Source organism: Myxine glutinosa, chromosome 8, assembly GCF_964187855.1.
Source record: "Myxine glutinosa chromosome 8, kmMyxGlut1.1, whole genome shotgun sequence".
Classification (NCBI taxonomy): Eukaryota; Metazoa; Chordata; class Myxini; order Myxiniformes; family Myxinidae; genus Myxine; species Myxine glutinosa.
Window position 1 is genome coordinate 120147115 of NC_136268.1, and position 24560 is coordinate 120171674.

The 24560-nt window shown below is 42.8% G+C and overlaps 1 protein-coding gene across 2 annotated transcripts in view; it reads right to left on the bottom strand.

Annotated features, from left to right (window-relative positions):
• Window positions 1–24560, bottom strand: part of LOC137432895 (neuroligin-4, X-linked-like) — a 749939-nt gene that overhangs the window by 591266 nt on the left and 134113 nt on the right. For both annotated transcript variants that reach the window (XM_068125201.2, XM_068125200.2), the window contains exon 2: window positions 14323–14472. In XM_068125201.2, the coding sequence (XP_067981302.1) occupies window positions 14323–14472 (150 nt within the window). The remainder of the gene's footprint in view (window positions 1–14322; window positions 14473–24560) is intronic.

A 24560-nucleotide genomic window follows, 5' to 3' on the forward strand; every position in this document is an offset into this window, starting at 1 on the left:
CTGAAGACCCAAAATACCCTGAAGACCCCCAAAGACCCAAAAGACCCAAAATACCCTACAAGGCCCTGAGGCTCAAAAAGACCCTAAATACCCAAAGACCCAAAACACCCCGAAGACCCAAAACACCCTGAAGACCCAAAACACCCCGAAGACCCAAAACACCCCGAAGACCCAAAACATCCCAAAGACCCAAAACACCCTGAAGACCCTAAACACCCCGAAGACCCCAAAGACCCAAAATACCCCGAAGACCCAAAAGACCCCGAAGACCAAAAAGACCCCGAAGACCAAAAAGACGCCGCAGACCAAAAAGATACCCTGAAGACCAAAAATACCCCGAAGACCCAAAAGACCCCGAAGACCCAAAAGACCCCGAAGACCCTTAAAGACCAAGAAGAACCAAAAGAACCATAAGACCCAAAAGCCCCTGAAGACCCCGAAGACCCAAAAGACACTGAAGACCCAAAACACCTCAAATACCCAAAATACCCTTAAAGGCCCAGAGGATCCAAAATACCCTGAAGACCCAAATGGCCCTGAAGACCCAAAACACAATGAAACCCAAAAGACACCGAAATGGTCAAAGATGCCTACCCCTCTGAAACAACGTGTGGTGAGGCGCGCTAAGCGCACCGAGTCACGCTAGTGTGTACAATGGGCAGAATATGCCAGCAGAGGGCATCACTCAAAAATGTACAAAACACATGCATAAAGGGGGGAACAAACGTGTTCCGTGGTCTTGATTAAATTTGACAAAAGTTTAAAATGTAAACTTCACCTCAAGAAGCCAATTTTTATGGCTGGTACACATTATGGTGGTACCTGCAGTTTGGGTCGCATCCCTCAATGGAAGCCCATGTTGTTGTCTTTTAAAATTTTCAATAAAATTCAAATTCAAATTTAAAAAAAAATCAATAAAAAATGTAAAAAAAGAAAAAAAAAAAAGAAAAAAAAAAGCTTTAAAAATGGTATGTACTGTTTGAAAGTGACAGGTGGTAATTCCTGTTTGAACGGGACATCTGAAGACACGAAGTTTACATTTTTAGCTCTTGTCAGTTACGAACATCTGGACATCCTACCCACCCTGTTTCCCATTAAGTCTCCCTACCAAAGGCAAGTCAACCCCCTCTCCACCTACCTCTCAATACCCACTACCAGACGCAAGTCGAGAACCCCTTCCCCCTCTATCCCCCTCAAGTCCCCCTACCAAACGCAACTCCAGAACATCCCCTTCCCCTCCCCACTTCCCCTAGCCTCTTCTTTCCCCTATCTGCCTTGCTCCTGCCCACCCTCAGAAGTGTATAGTGACGTGTGGTAGGGCATCACTCTCCCCCTTCTCTGCCCCCTCCCCCCCAACTCTGCCTCCTCTTACTCACTCCGCCTTCTTCGCCTTTCCCCATTTCTTGCTCCCACACATTCCTCACTCGCTTCCTCACCCACCCTTCCTAGCTCCTCGTCCCTTTCTCCTCACTCCCTCTTTCTAGCTCCTTGCTTCCTCGCCTCTCCCCCCCCCCCCCCCACTCATCACCCACCCCTCCACACTCCCCCTCCTTTCTCCCCCACATTCCACTCCCCCGCCCCCCCCGTTTTTTATCTCCTCCCCCACCCCACTTGATATCCCATCAGCGAAGCGATGGGTTGTATTTGTCAGTGATAAATAATAAAAAGTATTTATTTCAGTAAAAATTTCAAACAACTTAGAGGATAAAAAACATTTTTTTTCATTAGTTGCCAATTGTAGATGTCTGGCGTGCCTGTTGATGTGAAATAACCCCCAACGTGTATGTTATTGACGACACATGAACTTGTCTTTTCCTTCAAACACAACAGGATAAGCCACGTGGTGCCTACCGTTGGCACTGCAACCAAAATCACTTGTAGCTGGAATTCATTTTCCTGGAGTGCCCAGAAGCAGACGGCAAATAAGCGGGCAGAACAAATGCTATTGCATGCTTACACTATTCCGGGGCAAATTACAGTCTGGCTGGGCAATATATGGGGATTAGTTTCTGGTTTTGATTACAATAGCTTGCTGCATGAAGCCTGTCCCTGACTGTTTGTGTAAACATGTACACCCTTATTTCTTTATCAAGGGCAAAACTCGAATGAAAATGACATGAAATGAAATATGCGCCAAGTCGGGGCGACATACTGTATGGCATGTGCAAGCAGATCAAGGTATCTCAGTTGTTCCAGAAATGGCATGTGACACTTGCAGATAACACCAACGCAATTACAAACAAAATGAGGACGTGCAAAAAAAAAAACGGTTATTCTAAGAAGCCATTCAACCAATCACGCTTGTGCCGCATTAACCCCAATCTAATTTACTGAAACTACTTGGAGAGTTGTTGGCTAGGATCAGAGTCTCTGCAGTCGCCCTCTTTTGCAAAGGTTCTTTAACATCCCCATGGCGCCATGTGGAACAACCAGCCCGACAATCCTTTTGGACCCCATGCTCCAAAGTAAGATATTCTGCCATATTATTGGCAATAAAATGTAGATAACACCAAAAATGTAGATAACCTCTTTTCTCCCGCCTCTGGAACAAACTCCCACACTCTCTTCAATCCCACTCCTCCCTCCAGGTCTTTAACAGGTCTATTCACCACCATCTGTTATTTTCCCCCATCCAAAGCCTTGCTCTTTCTACCCCCGTTAATACACCCCAGATCCACCTCTTTCAATCTCTAACTTCATTCCTGAAATTCCTAGTAGTGTCAATTTGTTTTATACGGTGTACCCACCAGCCCTCTCCCTTCCATAGATCTCCCAATGCCCCTGTTCCCTCCTGGCGTTGTGCTTGTGTGCTTCCCTCTCTCTCCCCATCTTGTCTCCCGCTCCATTTATTATGTTTTATTTGTCCGTTAATGTTTTTTGGGTTTAATGTGTTAACTCTTACATGAGCCTCGATCTTGTATACAAAAAAAAGAGCTCCTTAAATGGTATTTCCTTGTTTATTCTTATGATGTTACACAAAACTCCTACTGTAACATGAACCATAAAATTAACACCATGCAAGAAGCAGTCGGTCTATGGGGATGGCAGGGTAGCCTAGAGGTATGTGTACTCGCCTCAGATCTGTCTAACCTAAATTTGAATCTCAACCCAGCCAGAAACTGTCACCCTGATGCTTCACAGCCAGAGAGATTCATCATTGTGTGCACTTTCGCTCGGATGACGTTAAACTTGGCATCCAGTCTGCCGGCATTAGTTGGTGCACGTTAAAGTTCCCAAGGTTTCCTTCGTAAAGAGTAAGCGAGTTATCACAACTGAATGAATGAATGATCGTTTTAAGGCCATTTTCCCCGCTAGAGCGGGGGTTAGCCCGAGTTATCACAACTACAGTGAACAAATTACAAAATACTGTACCGTCCAACATCAGGCCTGGTCAGTTGTTTTGTAAAAGACAGGTGAAATACGTTCCCCAGCTGAGTGAATGAGAAGTTGCCAGGGATTGAGACCAATAATGAAGTCGTAGTCGAATAAATTGTCTCTACTAATCCTGGATGCTGCGTGTAATGCGAGGCATGGTCATTGGTCATTATCAGGCTATACACGCTGGTATCCAACGTTGAAGCCGACAGAAGCCGAGACATGGGCCTTTGGCCTACAAAATGACTTTTACTCATTGAAAGTATAAAAAAAAGAAAAGCAACTCAGCTGAAGATTGTAATGGGATGGTTGAAATGCAAATCCAATTTTATCTTATCCCCCATAAATCATTGGTCTCTTAGAAGAACTATTCCTGGTATAGCTGCTTGCAAGAAAATGAACTTGGCAACTGAGGAATATCAACCTAGAAATATAGGAAATTAATCTGGCAACTCAGCAATATCAATCAACCTAGCAACTGCTTACAAGGCCAAAAAAAATCCCAATGACATTCAGTAAGAAATGACCAAAGATGCATACATGTTTCTCAGATCAGAGTGAGAATAAAATGGCATGGAGAACTTCTCAAATTATCAAAAGTGATGTCATATTATACCTTAATTAACTGATTACTGTGGAAATCAAACTACATTGTAGAACTGTGAAACAGCCGCATATGGAAGGACAATATCCACACCATAATCTTGGTACATAAGTTGGTAGAAGTCTTCCTACAGTTTTTTCCATGCGGTGCTCATGGATGCTCTATGGTGCACATATGTCATCAGAAAATGCTGTATATTTGGAAAAGTCTTGTGTGAGTCTTCACAAGATCTGACAGAAATCCGACCAGAATCTCATCAGACTGCTGCAACTCAAACAGAACACTGAATCCCAGAGAAACACAAGCAATATCTCACTCTTCCTTGGTCACAAGCCAGTCTTTGCAATTGGGGTGTCCCATATCAATTTAACAGAAGATAACGTTCACCGAGTAGTGCAGTTGGAGAATAAAATAAAATAAGATTCCAAAATGAAGGAAAAACAAGGAGATTCCACCAGACTTAACACAATGTCAAATGGAAATGGAAACAGCAGATCAAAGAGAAACAAAGGGTTAATTTACTTGCAATATGAGTGTGCATGTACATAAGGAACATAATATACGTACATACACACAAACATACATGCACACGAAAACACATGCTTGCCCACATATACACACACAACCTTGTCTTTCCAAGAGCTGATTCAGATAATGGCCATTGGGGCAGGATTAAGATGACATAAGTGAATGTGTGTGAACACTACTGATACAAAATGAACAAAAGCGAGAACGCATGCATACTTGTTTGTTTGGACAACATAATTACCCTATTCCCTGTGCTACTGTGTGCGCAGGCATAATCAGTTGTTACCCATTATAATACAGCCTGGCTTTATAAAACCGCAGAAAGATTGCAAACAAATCAAATCAAACAGAGCAAGTGCATGTTTAATGGTGTCATGTTAACATCATTCATCACGTTATGCAGCTTTTCAATGCTTGCACAAAACACTGTGGTATGTATGTGTGCGTATTGCATATATATATTTTTTCAAAAAAGGTAAAAAGAGGTTTCAAAGGGCGATACCAGGTCGGTAACTGTGAGTTTTGCATACACTTCTGACACTGTGACAGTATCTGAATTTAACATCCATAATGACGCACTGCTAGATGGCCCCTCCGGAGCTTCGCAGGAAATGCGAACATGCGTGGCGATGACGTCATGACGTTCGCTCATTAGGATGGAGTGCCAAATTACAGATACTAATTAGTAACTCCCAACCGCATCCAGGTCGACTCCATATAATGAGTGGATACCAGAGATAATGTTACCGTGTGGCAGGCGGTGCTTATCGCTCCCAGTAAGGTGCAGCAGTATCTGTATGGGACACCTTACTGGTGGTTCTCCACTGATGGTATGAAGTCGCACAATGACTGACATATATATATATATATATACACACACACAACTTGTGAGATGTCATGATTGGGTGCTTCCACAGTACATGGCAAACTGTTGTCTGTGGAATTTGTAGTTCACGTTGTGCTCTGTTGGTTGACTTTTTTTTGACTGCGTTGGAATGTTTCACGACGAATTTGCTGTGCAGTCTCCTCTGATGTCTGAGGGTGTTTGGTGCTCTCTCTCTTGCAGAGACAACCTATGCCTTTGAACTGTTTGTACTAGTCATGGACTTCCTGGTTTGTGGGTTATTTTGATAACTTGTCCGAAAATGTCGTTGCACACATAATCACTGAATTTGCCTAAGTAAATTCCAGGACGCAGAGACCTTTCTCCTGTTTGCTTGCTGCCATTTTGAACAGAACCTTCCCCCACCCCCACCCCCCACTCCACCGGAACAAAAAAAAACATGGTTTCAAAGAAAAGACAAAGATATCAAGAAAAAAAAACAAATATTAAAACAAAACTTTAAGAGATTTCCTTTACATCCATAAATGAAACATGAATTTAGCATCAGTAGTATTTCTAAATAAATAAAAAAAATTTAGTGTATACTTTTTTTGGGAATAACCCTGTCTTTATATTGTACTGGGAATGTGATAGGGGTAACGTTTATTGTTCTCCAGAAAAGGAGGCGGAAGAAGACAGAGAGACCACCGACCTGTCAGCGATGGCAAAGTTTTTGTCAGTGATGGCCCAGGGACTCAGCTTCATCATGAGAGATTCCAATGTTCTTGAAGGCCTTGGTTTCCATGGTGTCAAGCTGAGCAATGTGTGAGGCAGGGGCACTAGCCCATAGAGGAGAGCAGTACTCCATAAAGCTGCAGATGAAATGTTTGCAGGTGGATACGAGCTCAGGTGTGTTTAGGACCGACTTTGCTTACAGAGGATACCCAGTCAGCTTTGGAGGCCAAATTTGAAATGTGGTTTGCCCGAAAGAGATCATGGCTGAGAGTGAGACCCAAAAGTTTGAGTGATATAACTTCTTTGAGAGGGTTGTTGAGAAAGTTGATGGGAGGGTTTGTTGTACAGTCCTGAGAGAGAGAGACAGAGAGACAGAGAGACAGAGAGACAGAGAGACAGAGAGAGAGAGAGAGAGAGAGAGATAGATAGAAATATATAGAGATAGATAGAGATAGATAGAGAGAGAGATAGAGAGAGATAGATAGAGATAGATAGAGAGAGAGATAGAGAGAGATAGATAGAGAGAGATAGATAGAGAGAGATAGATAGAGAGAGATAGATAGAGAGAGATAGAGAGAGATCGAGAGAGATGTCTCATGGTTAAAACACCTATTGCAAGTGTTTGAACAGTTTGTCATATTCTCAAGCTCTGAAGAGAGGGATGTGGCTGCGACCAGTCTATCAAAAGGATGAGTTATGTCACAGAGGAGGGTGGAGACATCAGCAAAGGGATAAAGAGGATTTCCAGAGTCAAAGATTTCCAGATGAAGATTAGGAATAGGAGGGGGCCGACAATACTGCCTTGGTGTACTCCAACCTACGCAGGTTGAGGAGACGAAAATATTCTGTTGAGCCACACGTTGGCTACACGAGTGGAGGAAGTCGGTAATCCAAGTGTGGAGTATTCCTTGCATGCCATAGGCAGACAACTTTTAGAGCAAGGCAAGATGCCAGACTGTATCAAAATCATGAGATGCGTCTAGAGACGGCTCTGATCTCACGCCTCATGTTGAGGGCTTCCATCCATTGTTGGGTGAGTCAAAGCAACATGTCCAAGATAGGGTGACCAGGTCTGAATCTAAATTGATGATCTGAGATGAGGCTGTTGGAGAAAAGAAAGTTTTCATATCAACCACAATAAAGGTTCCATGACCTTGCTGATGATTGCAAGTAAGAACTAATTGGTCTGTAGTCAAGTGATTTGTTTTTGCACCTTCTTATGTAATGCTGTGATGTTGGCCGATTTCCAAACAGATGGAAGATGACCAAGGGCAAATGATGACCAAGTGTGAAAAGGGTAGAGAGATGATGTGGAATAGCAGCAGAGCAGGCTTTTAGGACATGTGAGCTGATGCCGTCCCGTCCAGTTGCAGCGTCAGAGTCGAGGGTTGCCAAAAACCTCTCCACCTTCTCAGGTGCAAAAGACATAATCCAGGAGCAGTTGTGTATGACTGGGAATGGTGGGTACAGAGAGAGAGAGGGGTTTGGGACACAAGATTTGGAAGCAAACACAGAAATGAGTCATTCGGTCTTCTCATGAGTGCAGTTGGCTGTGGTGCCATTTGAAGTGAGGGAAAGGAGGGAAGGGGAGCATATATGAGAAACAGACTTGATAAGGTGCCACTTGGTTTTAGAGTAGGGAGACAATTTTGAAAGTTTATTCTTGAGGTTGGACAGATGTTGTTTTCTGGCACTCCTGAGAGTAGACAGATGCTTGTTGTGGGCTTTTGTATTTGCCTTCGGTCGGATTTGCCATCTAGGAAGAGAATGCAAGTTGTTTTAAGGCAACTGTCTCACCACAGGATTTAGTGTATCAAGGGTGCGAGGATGGGTAAGATAACTGAAGATGAGATAGATTGAATCTGTGCGCAAGGGAGAGCAGGCTTCTGTGGAAGAATTCCCAGGATGAATTAATTTTGTGGGTGGTAGATATGGTAGACCAGTCCTGAAGTGTGATGGCTGCTTGCAGTCCCTACCAGTTTGAGTAAACTGACGGACTCGCCGGAGCTGAGACTTTTCTCTGAAAATGGCCAGAGAGATGTTGACCTTCCAAAGCACCTGATCAAATGATCCAATTGGGGCAGAGCCTTGAGCCTGTCGGATAATTCAAGGGCTGCTGGTTGTCAGCACTCACAGCGTCGCCACTGATGAGGATGCTGTGAAAGTTACTGCGTTACTTAAACCTGCCCAACCAACCACGACTGGCTGCAAACATCTCCATTGTCGATCTCTTGCTTTCGTTTTCCTGCACTTGGGTAAGTATGTGCCTCGCCTTCTCCAAGATGATTAACTGGCTTAAAGGCATATGGCTCAGAATCTAATCTTCCACCCACATGCTTAACTGGCTTTTCGTCTTCCCCGACAAACTGCTCGTTGAACAAGTTAATTTTCTTTTAATTGACAAAGTCTGGATTTGGCAGAACCCTTTTTCGTGTCTGCATTGTTTAGAATTGTTCTTATGGTCCTCGTAGCCCAGTCTAACGCATGACCCATTTCCACCTGACTCAATTGTCTCGATCCACCTTAACACTTGCATTTGCACATCCAAAGTGATACTTTACCCTGACGCTTTTGTCATGTTTCCAGCACTAACACTTGCAGGCCTCTTTGAAGGCATTGTGGGAGTAAAATGCTCACAAAACACACGAAAATACAGTACTGTAAGGCAGAAAGAGAGACGAAGGTGAGGTAAACAGCGTTGATTGGCTCAGACCATGTATACAGTAAATTGAATGGCGGCGGGTGCCCTTACTGGGGAAGTACTGGATTTTATGGATTGTCTTCATATTTTTTTGTAAAAATTTTCTCCAAGACAAAGACCTTTGTAACTAATCAGTGTTCTACAGGGCAGCGTTAAACGAGGTATCCCTGTACTGTACAAAAGCCTTAGGCCACCTTGAAAATTAACATTATTTGTTTTCACTTTGACATATTTTGATAAAGAAAAACTCTGTTACAATTGCAGGACCAAGCAAATCACTGAAGAGTGCAGCAATCCCATAACCTAAAGCACTTACAATATTCATGAACAAATGAATTAACATAAACGTACTCTGGGATGTCTACTCTTTAGCTCTCAGTGTCATTGTTCTTGCTAAAGAATTACAAATTGCCACTGGAGCAAACTGCATCACTTACTCATCATGGGGAGAAAAATGTTTCCTGGTGCAGTGAGTCTGAATGCTACACAGTTAAAGATTACGGACGCGACACAGCTAAATAAGCACAGGAAAAGCCCATTCAGCCCATCTCTTCTGTGCTATTCCACCTGGCACAAGCGACGTTTGACCAACGGGCTGAGATTGGCATCGGCGTGGTTGGTCTTACGCACATTGCCAGGGCTTGCTTGGCACTGGCTCTTATACAGAGAGAGACGGTTGGCCTTTTCATCACTGACAGCGTTCAGCAAACGTCAAGCGCTAGTCTGCCAACAACGGGTCCAACATTGGAATGGCTGGGGTTGGGGTGGTGCTGGGGGAGTCAGCGAGATTCAATCTTGTAGTTTGACTGTCACATGAATTCTGTCTAAAAGCCAACATGAACTGCCAACATTATTGGTTTCCGATAGTTTTCACCCGGTGATCAAATTAATTAAGATTGACCTAATATAATGGCTACTGTTGGGCCAACGTTAGTCCAGCATATTTGTGCCAGCAGGGAAGTCACCTTCCAGGAATCTTGATACAAGTCTGTGCTCTCTAACTTGTGTGGCTTGTGGTGGTGGAGAGACAGGTAGAAGGAAGGAAATGGGAAGGTAGGGGGAGAGGGTTAGAATGGTAAGATGGGGGAGAGGAATGACAAAGAGGTGCATAATACATAAGACAGCACTATTCACATCATTAGCGGTACAAGTGTTTTCTTCATTCACACTCAAAACCACAACCTTAAGAATCAGTTATGAATCTGATAATTGATTTGAACAGCTAATTGTGTTTCTCTTTTCATGTAAACACGGTCGAGGCTCATGAGGAGCTGGAATACAGAATGGACCAGGACATAACAGAATGACAAGAAGAGTGGAAAAAGGGGGGTGGGAGGGAAACAAACCAACAGCCAGGTAGAGGGACAAAATAGGGACTTGAAAAAAGAAGAAAGGACGTGGGCAGGAATGAGAGGAATTGCATGGGGAGAAGGACAAAAGGGATGAACAAACTGGATGCAGGCACAAACTCTCAATCACAAAAGGGGAAGGAAAAACTGGGGAAGAAGCAGAAATGGAACAAAAATCGAATAGGAGGGTGAGGGGGAAGGGGGGTTGTTCAGCTGTCTGAGTTGGTTACTGGCCCCAAGTCTGCAGAATTGCTTCCGGTAATTGGCATTCCGGTAACAGTGTATATATATATATATAGTTTGGATTATAGGCTGTTTAGGGTTAGGTTTTTGTTAGATACCGCTCACTGTAGACAGATATTTGTGAGGAAATCAGAGGTCATGATCTGGGTAAGAAAACTATGACCCTTCTAAGTACAATACTGCATAACATATTTTACACTGATAATAAATGGGTGGAGGATGTCACATGATAATGAAAGATTCTTGTGATTGCCGCTTAGAAACCTCCACAGATCTCCACATAGTCTTGATACATTTATGAATGACTTTGCTGGCCATATAGTTTTAAAAGACATCTTAAATTGCCATTGGCAGTGTCTAGCTCTGTCATGAATGACAGTTTTACTTTGAGATGAATACACGAAGAGTGAAAATGACGAATAGCATCTTCTCTTCTTACAGATACTCAAAGCATAAGAGTGATATTCAATGCCAAAAAGAAAACTCAAGCCTTGATTATGATTGTCTGAGTAAGTGCTTTGGAGATGTTACCAATATCCAACATCTGAAAAAAGATCTGGAAGTGATCCGGAAAGAGAAGAAACACTTTTAGAGGCCATTTTTCCCCGCAGAGCAGGGGTTGGCCTTTTTTGGGCACCGTGGTCCCCTTTCTGAAGCAATGTTTTACAGCCGGATGCCCTTCCTGCCACCAACCCTGTTAGTCACCTCTTGCGACACACAGGGAAAAGAATATGAGGAATATGAGGAATATGAGGGAAAGAGGGTATATGAAAAATATGCTTCCAGAAGTGATTGAAAAGAGGAAAAGCTAAAATATAGAAAAGGGAACTTTGAAGGAGCAGTAATTCAAAGCTTACAGGATGTAATAGGTACAGCACTGGGTAGAGCGCACACTTCCACCAGACTGATTAGTTTACGTTTTGTATCCCATTGATAGGCCGGATCTGGATCCAGACCTGAACCAAAATCTAATTGCCTTTTTCTTGTCACCTGCCCAACTCATCCACCTAGTTTTGTCATAACTCATGCACAACTTTTTGAAATATCTTGCTCAATATCATGTTTGGCCCAATCACTCAATGGTGAATAAACACTTTTAAAATTCTAGTATCCGGATCTGGATCGTCATCAAAATCTAATCCGCTCTTCCTTGTCACACAAGGAACCTGTCCACCAAATTTCCTCTGAATCCGTCAATCAATCTTTGAGATATCCTGCTCAAGATAAACAAAGAGACGGATAAAATAAGTGAAGAAACCTTCTGATTGTGCCTCATATTCTACTGGTGTCATTAAAAAAACTTAATTAAAATATATAATCAAAATATTTTCTTTGCAAAATTTGTTTTTCAACATTTTTGTTCTTAACGGTCGTTGGAGTAAAGAAACTGCCTGAAAATGTCACAATGTTCTCAGCGTTTTAACCTTCACTTGGTTGCTTAACACTCACAAAAGATGTCGGGTTCTCAAACTCATTACAAACCTATTTAATGTTCCCATCTGAGAACTTAGGCCATGATCACGAGATCTCATGTTCAAATGCCAAGCATTATATTTCTTTGACATTGTCCGTTCATGTTCGTGTAATTCAACAATTACATCGTCTCCTAATATCCTTGTCCTCATGCAGTGTGGTGCAACCTTCTCTATGAGCCCTAGACAATGTAGAAAAAAAAATCAAGCAATGTAATTACTTGCTACAAATTAAATACAGAAAAATACCCAGAATAGATGAAAGGCCAAATAAAATGCTTCTCCATTTGATTGGCAGCTGCAAATAATATCATGAAACCATTGCTCTGTCTCCTATTTGATCATCAATGTGGTGGCACGCAATGGCGCGTCTCTGCAATACACCATTAGAGATGGCCTATAAATTAAACAAGTCGAAGAATCTTCCAATAAGAATGGTATTTTTCAAAAACTAAAAATATAATGAAATTGCATGTTAACAAATGCAGTCTTATTTCTCTTCTCTTCTTCTCCTCATCTTCCTCCTTTCTTTCTTCTTCTTTCTCCTTTCCTAGGTCATGCTGCATGGGGTCGGCAACTCACAAAGCACGTATTATTGGCCCCAAATCTTTCATGAACCGTTTGGCCACGCCTGATGTTTGACTGAAGCTGATTTAAAGGGTTATTCTATTTCTGGAATTTGGAATTTGTTCAGGGACCGGATGATAACTCACTCTTCACGGAAGACAGCATGGAATCTTTAACGTCCACCGACTAATGCTAACGGATGGGTCCCCAGCCTAACATCCATCTGAGGAATGACATACCGTCTAATTATTTCTCTCACTAGCGCAGGCACTTGTGACCAAAAAATTGACTCGTGTGGTCAATAATGCCAGGAGCAATTTCATGGGAAATTACATATTTTGCAGTTATGCTGCTTCAATCTCATTGGCAATTCATTATTGCAGAGGAAAAATAAATAAATTTATTAAAAAGGGGAAAGCAGTATGGCTGTTGAGTCAACAAAGAAGTTGCAGCACTTGAAAAACTCAGGAATATGGCGCAGATGGAACCGTCCATGCTATGTACCTCCAAGGGGGAGTCAAATCACCTTTGTACTTTTACCTACTCCTGACCCAATTCATGGTCAATATGTTAGTCTTCTGCCTCTTTCATTCAAATCTTCAATCTGTCTAAATATCTCTTCGAAAAGTGTTTCAAAAAAATCTAATCACACATCAAAATCACAAAAACAAAATCAAAGCAAGGCAGTCTGTATCTCTTCACCTGCCTTTTCAATCAATACGTATGCTCTCATAAGATTCCATCAATATATTCCGTGAGCATGGGGAAGGGGTGAATAGAGGGCAAGTGGATGAAGAAAGAAAGGAAAAGAGAAGAAAGGGGAGTGGAAATGTTTGGGGAAGGGAGATTAAGGGTTCAAAAACATTCTGGAATTTTAAGTCCATAATGGCCCCAAATGAAGTCAATTATTCATCAAATGAAATAAAAAGTAAGTTCAAGTTGCCAGTCAATGTGAATAATCTCTGCAATTCAAATATATATTCGAAAATACTTGGACAAGTAAGCTCGACTGTGCACCAATGCACCATTGATCTGAAAGGACTGAGGGTCTATATCTATATCTGCAAGACCTATATATGAAGCAAGACCTATATCTGCCTATGGCATCTAAGGCCAACTCCACGCATAGCTTACTGACCTCCTCTATTCTAGTAGCCAATGTGTGGCGTGGATCTCAACAGAATCCTTTCATCTCTCCCTCTCAAGGCTGGAGTGCCCCAAGGCAATGTTCTGGGCCAAGTCCTATTACTAATCTTCATAAATAATCTCTCTGACTCTCTGGAAATCCTCTTTATCTATTTACTGATGGCTCCACCTTCAGCCTTGACATCCCTTATCATTCAGGCAGGTAAGCTGCGTCTCCTTCAGACACAGAAAGAATCCCAAGCTGGTCAAACACTTGGAATATCTCTTTCAATCCTGACAAATCTCTCACCCTCTCACAAACACTCCTATCTACTTTCTCAACAATCCTCTTGAAGAAGTTAAGTCATTCAAACTCCTGGGTCTCACTTTCAGCCATGATTTTCTCTTGAGCAAAGCAAATTTCTAAGTTGGCCTCCAAAGCCAGTCGCCAGCTGGGTGGTCATCCTCCATCGCACACAGTCCTTCCTTGGCAAACCTGAACTCTATCCACCAACAAGGCCTTCATCCACAGCTTGATCCCCTCTGGGCTGGCGACCCTACCTCACACCATGTTCAGGTTGAGGTCGTGGCAACCAAGGTCTTCAAGATCATTGGAACCTCCCATGATGAAGGTGAGTCTATGGGTTTACCACTTTCACTTCGCAGACAGGTCGGTGGTCTCTCTGTCTTCTTATAGCCACCTTTCTGGTTTTTGCCCCACTGCTCTCTGTGCTTTGTAGACTTTGCATACAAAAATAAGAAATTTAAGCAAGTGAGAGCACAACAGAGAACAAGCTTACCCAAGACGCCAAGGCGATAGTTGACTGTCACCACAATAACGTTTCCATAACTGGCCAGCACACTGCCATCCAGAAGGTTCCCTGTACCTTCCATGTACGAACCACCATGAATGAATACCATTACTGCTTTGGGGCCTCCATCTCGCAGGTCTGTCAAGAGAGAGAAGAACCGGATTCATAAGAAACCTTCAAACAAAATACATCCATCAGAAGTTTTGTTTGCTTTCCCTTTGGCCCATCATGTCTGGCTCAAAAATGATAATACAGTAGGTCCAGAAACAAACAATCCAGGCTTACAAGGCCCAGCAAGGCACCAAAACCAACTGCATGGTCAATTTGTCCCAGAATTATAACTTTTTCTTTCTCCAGCCATCAGAAGGTGCAAGGTCGGATCTGTTGAGCAATCGTTTAAATCTAGGCAACCACAAAATGACCTTCCCTTCAAAATATTTATTGCGAGTGCAGATGCAGACACAGATTTTTTTTTTTAAAGAAAGTTTTAAATTGAATCAAACATTTTTATCTTTAAAATGTTCCCATTCCCATTTCTAGAACATTGGAACACATTATAAACTTGCACTGATAAAGTTATGCGCTCTTGTTTTTATACAATTGCCATGGGCAGGGAAACCTAAGAGTAAGGTAAGAAGGCACCGTGAAATGGGGTGAATAGGGACAGCAAGGTGAATAGAGACACAAACTGAAAAAAAGTTCGGAAACTTTTTCCGCTGAAAATTGATAAACATACTGATTTGTTGATATTTGGGTTGAAAGTGTTCTCTTGTGTTTTTAAAAAGCAACTTATAGTCCCTATTAACCCCATATATGGGTTAAATAGGAATAAATAGGATTTTTATGGCTGTCCCTATTCACCCCGTTTTACGGGTGAATTGGGACGGTCACTAATACAAAAAAAATAATAATCAAGAAACAATCCTGAGTTTCCAACTTACTGCTAAATTGATAGCTCAGATGGATGCACATAATATGCACCCATAATATAAACCACGGCGCCAATGAAAAAAAATATGGGATAAAAGGTTTCTCCAAACTGTCCCTATTTCTTGATTATTATTTTTTTGTATTAGTGACTGTCCCTATTCACCCGTAAAACGGGCTGAATAGCGGCCATAAAAATCCTATTTATTCCTATTTAACCCATATATGGGGTTAATAGGGACTATAAGTTGCTTTTTAAAAAAGCAAGATAACACTTTCAACCCAAATATCCACAAATCAGTATGGTTATCAATTTTCAGCGAAAAAAGTTTCCGAACGTTTTTTCAGTTTGTGTCCCTATTCCCCCCATTTCACGGCAGTGAAAATCTGAAGTCATTCTGAAGGAAGCATAGCAATCATTCAGTATCATTCCCTGCATGAATCCTTCACTCTCGTTAAATACAGAGCGCGTAACACACTTTATAGGAGGAAATCTCCTTATATTAATTTGCCTGAAGCTTGTATGAGATTATAGCACGTATCGATATCCTTGGGGGCCTTAAATCAGAATGCTTCTAAAAACACAAAATCTTTCAGCATAGCCCTCTGAAAAAACAACATCATTTGTTTCTTGCCGAGCATTCAAAGCGCCCGCGGCCACGTACCACATTCGTTCTGCCATTCTTAATGTGAATGAATCGAAGGCCTGACTCTGTAATGAATGTGCCACCGGCTTTGTATTTGCAATGGATTTATGGAATGTGTTTTTCAAAATGTTTCTTTTTACATTGCCATTAATGTCATGAAACATGGCTTAAGTGTCACTGTGCCCATTGAATGACTGTCACCTGCAATTATAAATTCTTACAGTGCTTAATCAAGCAAATTTCAATGCCCATCATGTAGCCAATGGTAAAAAGCAAAGGAAGGCGTGAGGCTGGTGTAACAGAGCAAGCGAGTTATTCATGGAACTAAACATTTTTTATCAATGATGTATTTCTGACAGATTAATCATTGATTGACCTTTTAAAAAGATTTTCATGTAACAGCAGAACTTGATACTCATAGAGAGAACATAATTATCATCACAATCTCTCAAAGGACATTTTCATTGAAATATTCATTCCATTAAATTTTTTTTAATGAAATACAAAGTATAACTAGAAAGAGCAATCAGAGATTGCAGGCCCTCACCAGGACATTTGTGTGTGGTGTATTTTGTGTGGCAAACAAATGGAAGGATTTACTAAACGAAGCGTCATTAATTGCAAATGAAAGGTTGAAAGAGGTCTAAATGGTCAAAAGGGTCTTAAAAGATACAAGGGGTCTAAAGGATGTAATTTAAGATCTAAAGGGTTTGAATTGTTTAAAGGGGTCCAATGTGTCTTGAAATGGCTAAAAAGGATCTAAAGAAGGTCTGAAAGGTGTGAAGGTCTGCAGGTCTAAGGGTCTACGGGTTCTAAATGTCAAAAAGGTCTAAAAGGGTCTAAAAGGTCTCGGGAGAATGTCTAAAGAGGTTTAAAGTTTCTAAAGGGTCATAAAAAGTCTAAAAACTATTTAAAGGGTCTGGAGGGTATGAAGGGATCTAAAAGGTACATTCCTATAGCACCTAATTAATAGACGTACTCATGGTCCATCTCCCAATCAAACAGTCCAACTCAGAAAAAAGCGTTTAAATAAGTAATTAATAGACATATTCAGATTCCAATGGTAACGAACAGACATATTCTCGTTTCAATAGTACGTAATTAATAGACGTACGCACGTAGCATTATTACCATACTAGCCGAAACCCGTGGAACATCCACGGAAAGGAGGATGTGGTGTATAGATAGTGTACCATTATGGATGGCATAGGGGAGCGCTCATGGGATCTTCTTCTTCCATTAAGGTCAAATTTTTTCTCTTTAAGTTAAGTCCAATCAATCCTCTCTGCTCGAAGTGCTCAGGCCATGCCTGCCCACTCTCATACTTTTATTTCCGTTCGGTGTAGAAAGAGATTGACATATCGTTCGTCTGTTTTCAGCTCGTTATCTTTAAGCTTCCTTACGTCTCGCCACCTGCTACACCTCTCTGAGTTACGAGGATTTATGCAACGCACCCCGAGTATCGCAACGTCACTCCATTTAACTTTATTAAAATGACGATAAAGACGTTTCCTTATATATCCTAATTTAAAATGTTCAAGGGAATAAAAAGACCATTTGGTTCACACCACCCATGTTCACACCACTCGACTGTCCAATCAGCGGACGGCTCGCTTCGCCTTCGCCCAGCAGACGCCAATACGATGGCGTCGTAAGATGGCGTCGTAAGATGGCGTCGTATCGGCAGTTATTCGAATGCTTTTGGGCCCCAACGTCGGCTAATTCAGATTTTTCGAGTATGGCTGTACGTGATAAACAAAGAGCGCGGTTCGTAGATAGTAAATCCATTAGTGCCGTGGGCGTGGGGTCACTGGGTGCGGCGTAAAAGGGATAACAAAGTCGAGGCCTTACGCTATTATCTATCTATAATTCCAGTAATCTCTGTTTGTACGTTTGTACGTTTGTACGTCTGTACGTCTGTACGTCTGTTTGTCTGTGACCGCTGTTTCTCGACAACCACGGGTCCGATATACTTTTAACTTGCCAGGTATATTGCTGGGGACCCGAGGATGTGCCTTTTCAAGGTTTCATATTAATCGGACAATTACTTACCGAGCTATGTCCAAAAAACGATTCAACCAATCAGAGAGCAGCGAACGATCGCGTGTGCCGAACGTGGAGGACACACTCTGCCTCGGATGGCACATTTGAGAGCGTATTCATTTATTTCACGTTTGCAAACTATGTTGGCGTTAAACTATGTTTTAAAACTAATAAAACCGAATTTGCGATTCATTCGCTTTCCTGCGCGTTTGTGCACGCGATGGCGATTTCTTTACCAAACTCCGGAAGCCGTTCGCTTTGGACCAAACCATTGCATGTAAATAGAGGGGGGGGATTGTCACCGTACTCGCAAGCCGTTCGCTTTGGACCAAACCATTTCATGTAAATAGAGGGGGGGGATATAATTTTAGATATAGATATAGTACGGGCAATGCCCTAGTTATATAGATACCATTCATTTTCATCATTACGATAATTATTATCATCGTTGTTCTTATCATAATCATTATTATAATTTTCATTATCATGATCAATATTGTTGTAATTAATATTATTACCATTATTTTTATGTACTATTATCATTATAGTTATTACAGTATTATCATTATCTACAATTATTATTGTTATGTATCATTATGTACAATTGTCATTATAATCATCATTATAATTATCGACAATTATCGTTATGTACCATTACCACATACCATTAGCAACACTCTGGGTGCAGCTGTCGCGGCCCAAACACAGAGGGAATCGACTCGACAAAAATAATGTGGTCTATGAAATCCCCTGTCGTGATTGTGAGGCTGATTAAGTGGGCCAGACGTCCAAATGGCTCGCGACGTGGTTGACGCAACACCAGCAAGCGGTATCACGTGGAGACAAACTGTCACTGATAGCAACACATTGTCACAAACTACAACAAAACTTCACATGAAAAAACACGGTCGTTGTCCGTTAATCGTCATGTGGACCATCATGCTTCATACCGAGGATTATGTAATCACCCCACCTATGGTTGCGAGGGGAGGGCTCGAGACCCAGGACCGGGGCGAACATGAGGTGCAAGAGGCGGAGTCAATAATCCACACACACGAACCTACAGCAGACCGGCCCACACACTTGTTATTACATCAACGAGCAACGGTACCCGCCCTATGGGAGGGGTTTTCAATTGGGAGGCCTAAATGAAAAGGTAAAATATCAGAAATTGAAGGCTTTTTATTTTAAACGATTCATATAAACATCTGTTGAATCATATCACACGTAAATCATCAAAATCTAAACAGTACATGGCGCACATTTTGAAAAAAGATTGAATTCTGCAAAACGGAAGAGGCCGCTACACGTCTTTCTCAGTCGCACGTTTATGTGTGAAGGGTGCGCGCCGAATCTGTAACACGGAAGCAGCCGCTACCTCCACCTGTTTCTCAGTCGCTTTTTACACGCTGCCGTGTTACTTCGGAGCCGCACATTTATATAGGAAGCGTCAGGAGTCGATCTACACCCTCCTGGTATGGAGAATAAACAGTATTTGCAGAATTTCAACAAAAGCCACGTCACTGATCATATCGGTAAATATTATTCCATCGTGTTTGGGAAAATTGGAAAACTTGGAAAAATTGGAAAAACAATATAGCCTATTCTACTCCCAGGGGTCCCAGGAATACCCACCCAAAATATCGTTGCAATTGGTTGAGCCGTTTTTGCGGTACCTTCGAACGGACGGACGGACATTTGGTGAATTATAAGTAAGTATCCAAAACTCATTCTGATTGGTCCCCCCACAGCCCAATCTGAACATGTAGCCATTCCCGGCGGACATAAAGTGCAGCTGATCCAATCACAGCTGCACACGTCAGGGTGCCCCTCACGGAAGATAGCAGTCTTCCGAAACGTCAGCTTGGATGGAAAGAATTTTTATTTTTGAGGCTTAGCGTGCGCTTTTTAATCACGATATATATATATATATATATATATATATATATATATATATATATATATATATATATATATATATATATATATATGTTTGTATATATATATATATATGTGTGTGTATACACCTTTTTGCCGTTTAGAACCCTTAGACCCTTGGACAACTGCAGACCTTCACACATTTCAGACCTTCTTTAGTAGTCTAGTAGGAAGACTAGGTCCCCCTGCACCCCCCGGAGATATACTTCTAATCAGTGTTTCTAGATTGGAAAAAATGTGTAGAAAATGAATAGCTATGGCCCCAAGCTGAAAAAATGTCCCACATACCATTTTTATGCAAATTACTGCTGCAAATTTTATGCAAAATTATGCAAATTTTATGCAAATTTTTGATGAGGAGTAGAGTTGAGGGGTCTTTGAGGGCTTCATCGAGGTGCTCTCGGTTGCAAGACTGGGTCATTCTGAGAAGCACAGCAGGGTCAGAGATCATGATGTTCTCCTCCTCAGTGAATCTCTCCATCAACAGCCTCTCCATTGCCTCACACACTGTTTTGAGGCAAAAGAGGGACTTTGCGTAGGCCTTTCCACTGAGAACACCTTTGAGAGATCCACTTGTTACTAGTTGTGCCTCAAAGAGAATCTCTGCATATCCAGAACCACGCATCTTGTGTCCAGTGAGCATCCCGATGTAGTTCATGGATGTGTGGAAGGGTCCAATCGTTACTACATGACTAGCAAATTCATTTGGCCAGCGCCAGATGATGGGAAGGGCTTTCATGCAGACACCCAGATCAAATGTATTCAGGACCCATCTCTGACCCACCTCAGCAGTTGCTGCCTCGGAACGCTTCAGTAGCTCACGAACAACTGCGTTGTCTGTGATCGGTTGGTGGATAGGCGTGCAGTAGTCGACTGTTGATTTGCTGGGTGGGGGAGAACCAGTTGCAGAGGTGAAACCCCCTAGCCCAGGCACAGGCTGCAGGCCATTGCCATGCCATGCAGGCACCAGGCACAGACCGATCACAGACAACGCAGTTGTTCGTGAGCTACTGAAGCGTTCCGAGGCAGCAACTGCTGAGGTGGGTCAGAGATGGGTCCTGAATACATTTGATCTGGGTGTCTGCATGAAAGCCCTTCCCATCATCTGGCGCTGGCCAAATGAATTTGCTAGTCATGTAGTAACGATTGGACCCTTCCACACATCCATGAACTACATCGGGATGCTCACTGGACACAAGATGCGTGGTTCTGGATATGCAGAGATTCTCTTTGAGGCACAACTAGTAACAAGTGGATCTCTCAAAGGTGTTCTCAGTGGAAAGGCCTACGCAAAGTCCCTCTTTTGCCTCAAAACAGTGTGTGAGGCAATGGAGAGGCTGTTGATGGAGAGATTCACTGAGGAGGAGAACATCATGATCTCTGACCCTGCTGTGCTTCTCAGAATGACCCAGTCTTGCAACCGAGAGCACCTCGATGAAGCCCTCAAAGACCCCTCAACTCTACTCCTCATCAAAAATTTGCATAAAATTTGCATAATTTTGCATAAAATTTGCAGCAGTAATTTGCATAAAAATGGTATGTGGGACATTTTTTCAGCTTGGGGCCATAGCTAGTCATTTTCTACACATTTTTTCCAATCTAGAAACACTGCTTAGAAGTATATCTCCGGGTGGTGCAGGGGGACCTAGTCTTCCTACTAGACTATAGACCATATATATATATATATATCTCTATATATATATCTATATATATATACATATATATATATATATATATATATATATATATATATACATATATATATATATATATATATATATATATATATATATATATCTATATATATATATATATATAGAGAGAGAGAGAGAGAGAGATATATATATATATATATTGTTGCAGTTTTTAGAACCTTCACTTTATCAAATTTAGTATTAATATCCCTTATAAATAACCCCTGTGTACATTCCCCTTAATTGGCTGTTAATTGAAATGAGTGCACCTTAGTTAGTCCATGTACAAGCACGTAGCCAATCATAGCACCTCTCTATAGTTATATTGTTATTCTGTGTTTCAGTTAAGGCTATGTTCCCACGAGTCGATCTTACGCTGCACCAAATCAAATAAGATAGATCCCCTTTTCAATTGCCCCAAAGCCGACATTTCCAACCGCATTCGCCTCCATTACCCACGCGGTCAGCTCGGAGAAGAATGGCTTGGCCCGCCCATCGTCATCAAAAGGTGGAGCCAGAAAGCCCTTTCGACCAACCAGGAATCGGTGGGTTTGGCTTGAGAGGGCGTGAAGCGAAACATCTGGCAGGTTCGTGAAGGTTCCAGGGCGTGGCCATATAACCCGTTACGGGAAGCCCCCACCGGCAGATGAGTGAGGGAGCGCAGATGAGTGAGGGAGTACGAAGAGCAGATGAGAGAGAAGGCATTCGGCGGCAACAGATACGGCAGAGCAAAACGAGGACAAAGAGAGGAGTGATCCAGCCGAACCGAGAGAGAGAGACGAGAGGGGGTGCTCGTATTGCGGCAATAGGCCGAGATCCTCTAGGCCCTAACGGTCGGTGAGACGCGAAGCTGTTTTGCCGGGTTTTTGCCTCGAGCCCGGAGCGTGAACCGCGAGCGTGAGCGTCAACGCCTGACCCATCTGCCCCGGACCTTCCTGCCGAACCATCTGCCTGGATTCTGTTCCCCCTGCCATCTTTACCATTGCCATTTTCTCCCATTCGTGTAAGTGAGTTCGTTCTGTCTGTATTGTCCTGGGGATAAGTTAAGCCTGTGTAGATAAGCTTGCTCTGTGTCCTGCTCCTTCTATTTCTTGTATAAATGCCCTTCTTTCGTTTCCTCTTGTAGATAGAAATAAACCGGTGGTCTTCCTTTACCCCCTTGTTGGTTCTTTGGCTTCCTCTCGTCCGATCGCTTTCGTGATTTCTTAATTGAGTTCCTGTGGTGCGATTTCGGCAAACGCTTATGAATCAGGTTAGTCTTTGCTAACGGCTCGAACCGCGGACTGCTAACCCGCTCGGCAAATACCATCTTGTCCGTGGTTTCGAGCGGTACTTGTCTCCCTGTTTTGCGGAGGGATTGGTGAAGGTATTCGGGAGAACACCTTGTCCAATAACCCTGATCAATCCCACCTCGCAAAGGAGTGTTACAAGTACCAGGACCGGCGGAGACAGCCAGCTTAACAGGACAAGGGGATTAACCCCCCCTCCCCCTTGCTAACGGGATTGCCGTCCCCCAGATTCCGTAACAATTGGTGTCAGGAGTGGGATCTGGAACCTGGGACTAAATTTATTTCGCCCAAATTTTGGACAACAATTGTGCTATTGGCCATAACAATTGGTGTCTGGGTGTGGGATTTGAGGCCCGAACCAAATTTTAAAAAAACATCCAAAAATTTGGTCAAAATTATGAGCAGCCGAAATTGTTATTAACATCCAAATTAAAGCTGCGCCATGGATAATCAAGGTGATTGGGTACCGGTAGGGGAGTTAGAAGAAGGGTTAGAGGCAACCCCTGCTCTCCCCTCTGGGCTGGTGCTCCTGCCTCACACCTAGCTCGTCTTCACGCTGTTGAAACCAAAGCATTCAGAATCATTGGAATCTCCCGCGATGAAGCTAACTCCAAGGGCCTCTCACTCACTCACCGCAGGCAGGTTGGTGGTCTTTCCATCTTCTACCGACTCCTCTCTGGCCTTGCCCCCCCAGCTCTCTCTGGGCTCTGTCCCGCAAATATTCCTACAGGTCGCACAAGATCTGCCTGCAACCCTCTTATGGTCAAACTGCCAAAATCAAGACTCTCTGCTCACCTTCACTCCTTCATTCCTCTTTTCTCCCGCCTCTGGAACAAACTCCCTCACTCTCTTCAATCCCACTCCACCCTCCAGGTCTTTAAAACAGCTGTTCACCACCATCTCTTATCTTCCCCCATCCAAAACCTTGATCTTTTCTACCCCCGCTAATTTCACCCCAATTCCACTTTTTTGAAATACCAACTTCTGTCCTGGAAGTCATTGGTGTCCTTGTGTTTTATACTTCTCCCTCCACCCCCCCCCCCCTTCCCATGCCTCCTCCCCCCAAGCCCTCTCCCTTCCACACATCTCCCTGCTCTCAAATGTTGTGTTTGTGTGCTTCACCTTCTCTCCCCATCTTGTTTTCCGCTCCCGCTTTTTATATATTTTGTTTGTCTGGTTGATTTGTTTGTGAAGTAAATGTTAGCTCTTTCACGAGCCTCGATTCAGTATCCAAAAAAAAAAAAAAAAAAAAAAAAAAAAAAACCCAGGATCCCAGGGCGGAATTGAGAGAATTGGAGGAGGAGAGCAATGAGGATGTGGTAGCGGAGATTTCAGGCGCACGAGATGGCGGCGCCTCACACGAGGTTGCAGCAGCACCAAATGGCGCCGCGCACGTGACCACAGCAGCCGCGCCCGCGGCGCTGATGGACTGGGTCCATTTTCTGGCACAAATGAGGGCCTCTATGGAAGAGTCAATGTATAATTGGAAGAGGGATGCTATGTCAGACGAATCCGGGTGTGATCTGGAAAAATTGAGGGAGGAATGCAAGTGTGAAGTGGAAAAACGGATAGCAGAGGCAAGAAGGGATAATAAAAAAATGATGGAGGACATGAGGCGCAAGTCGGGCGAGCAGGTCCCAAGGGTACACGACGAGGTAACGCGGTTCGAGGAGCGTGGATTGAGAGAG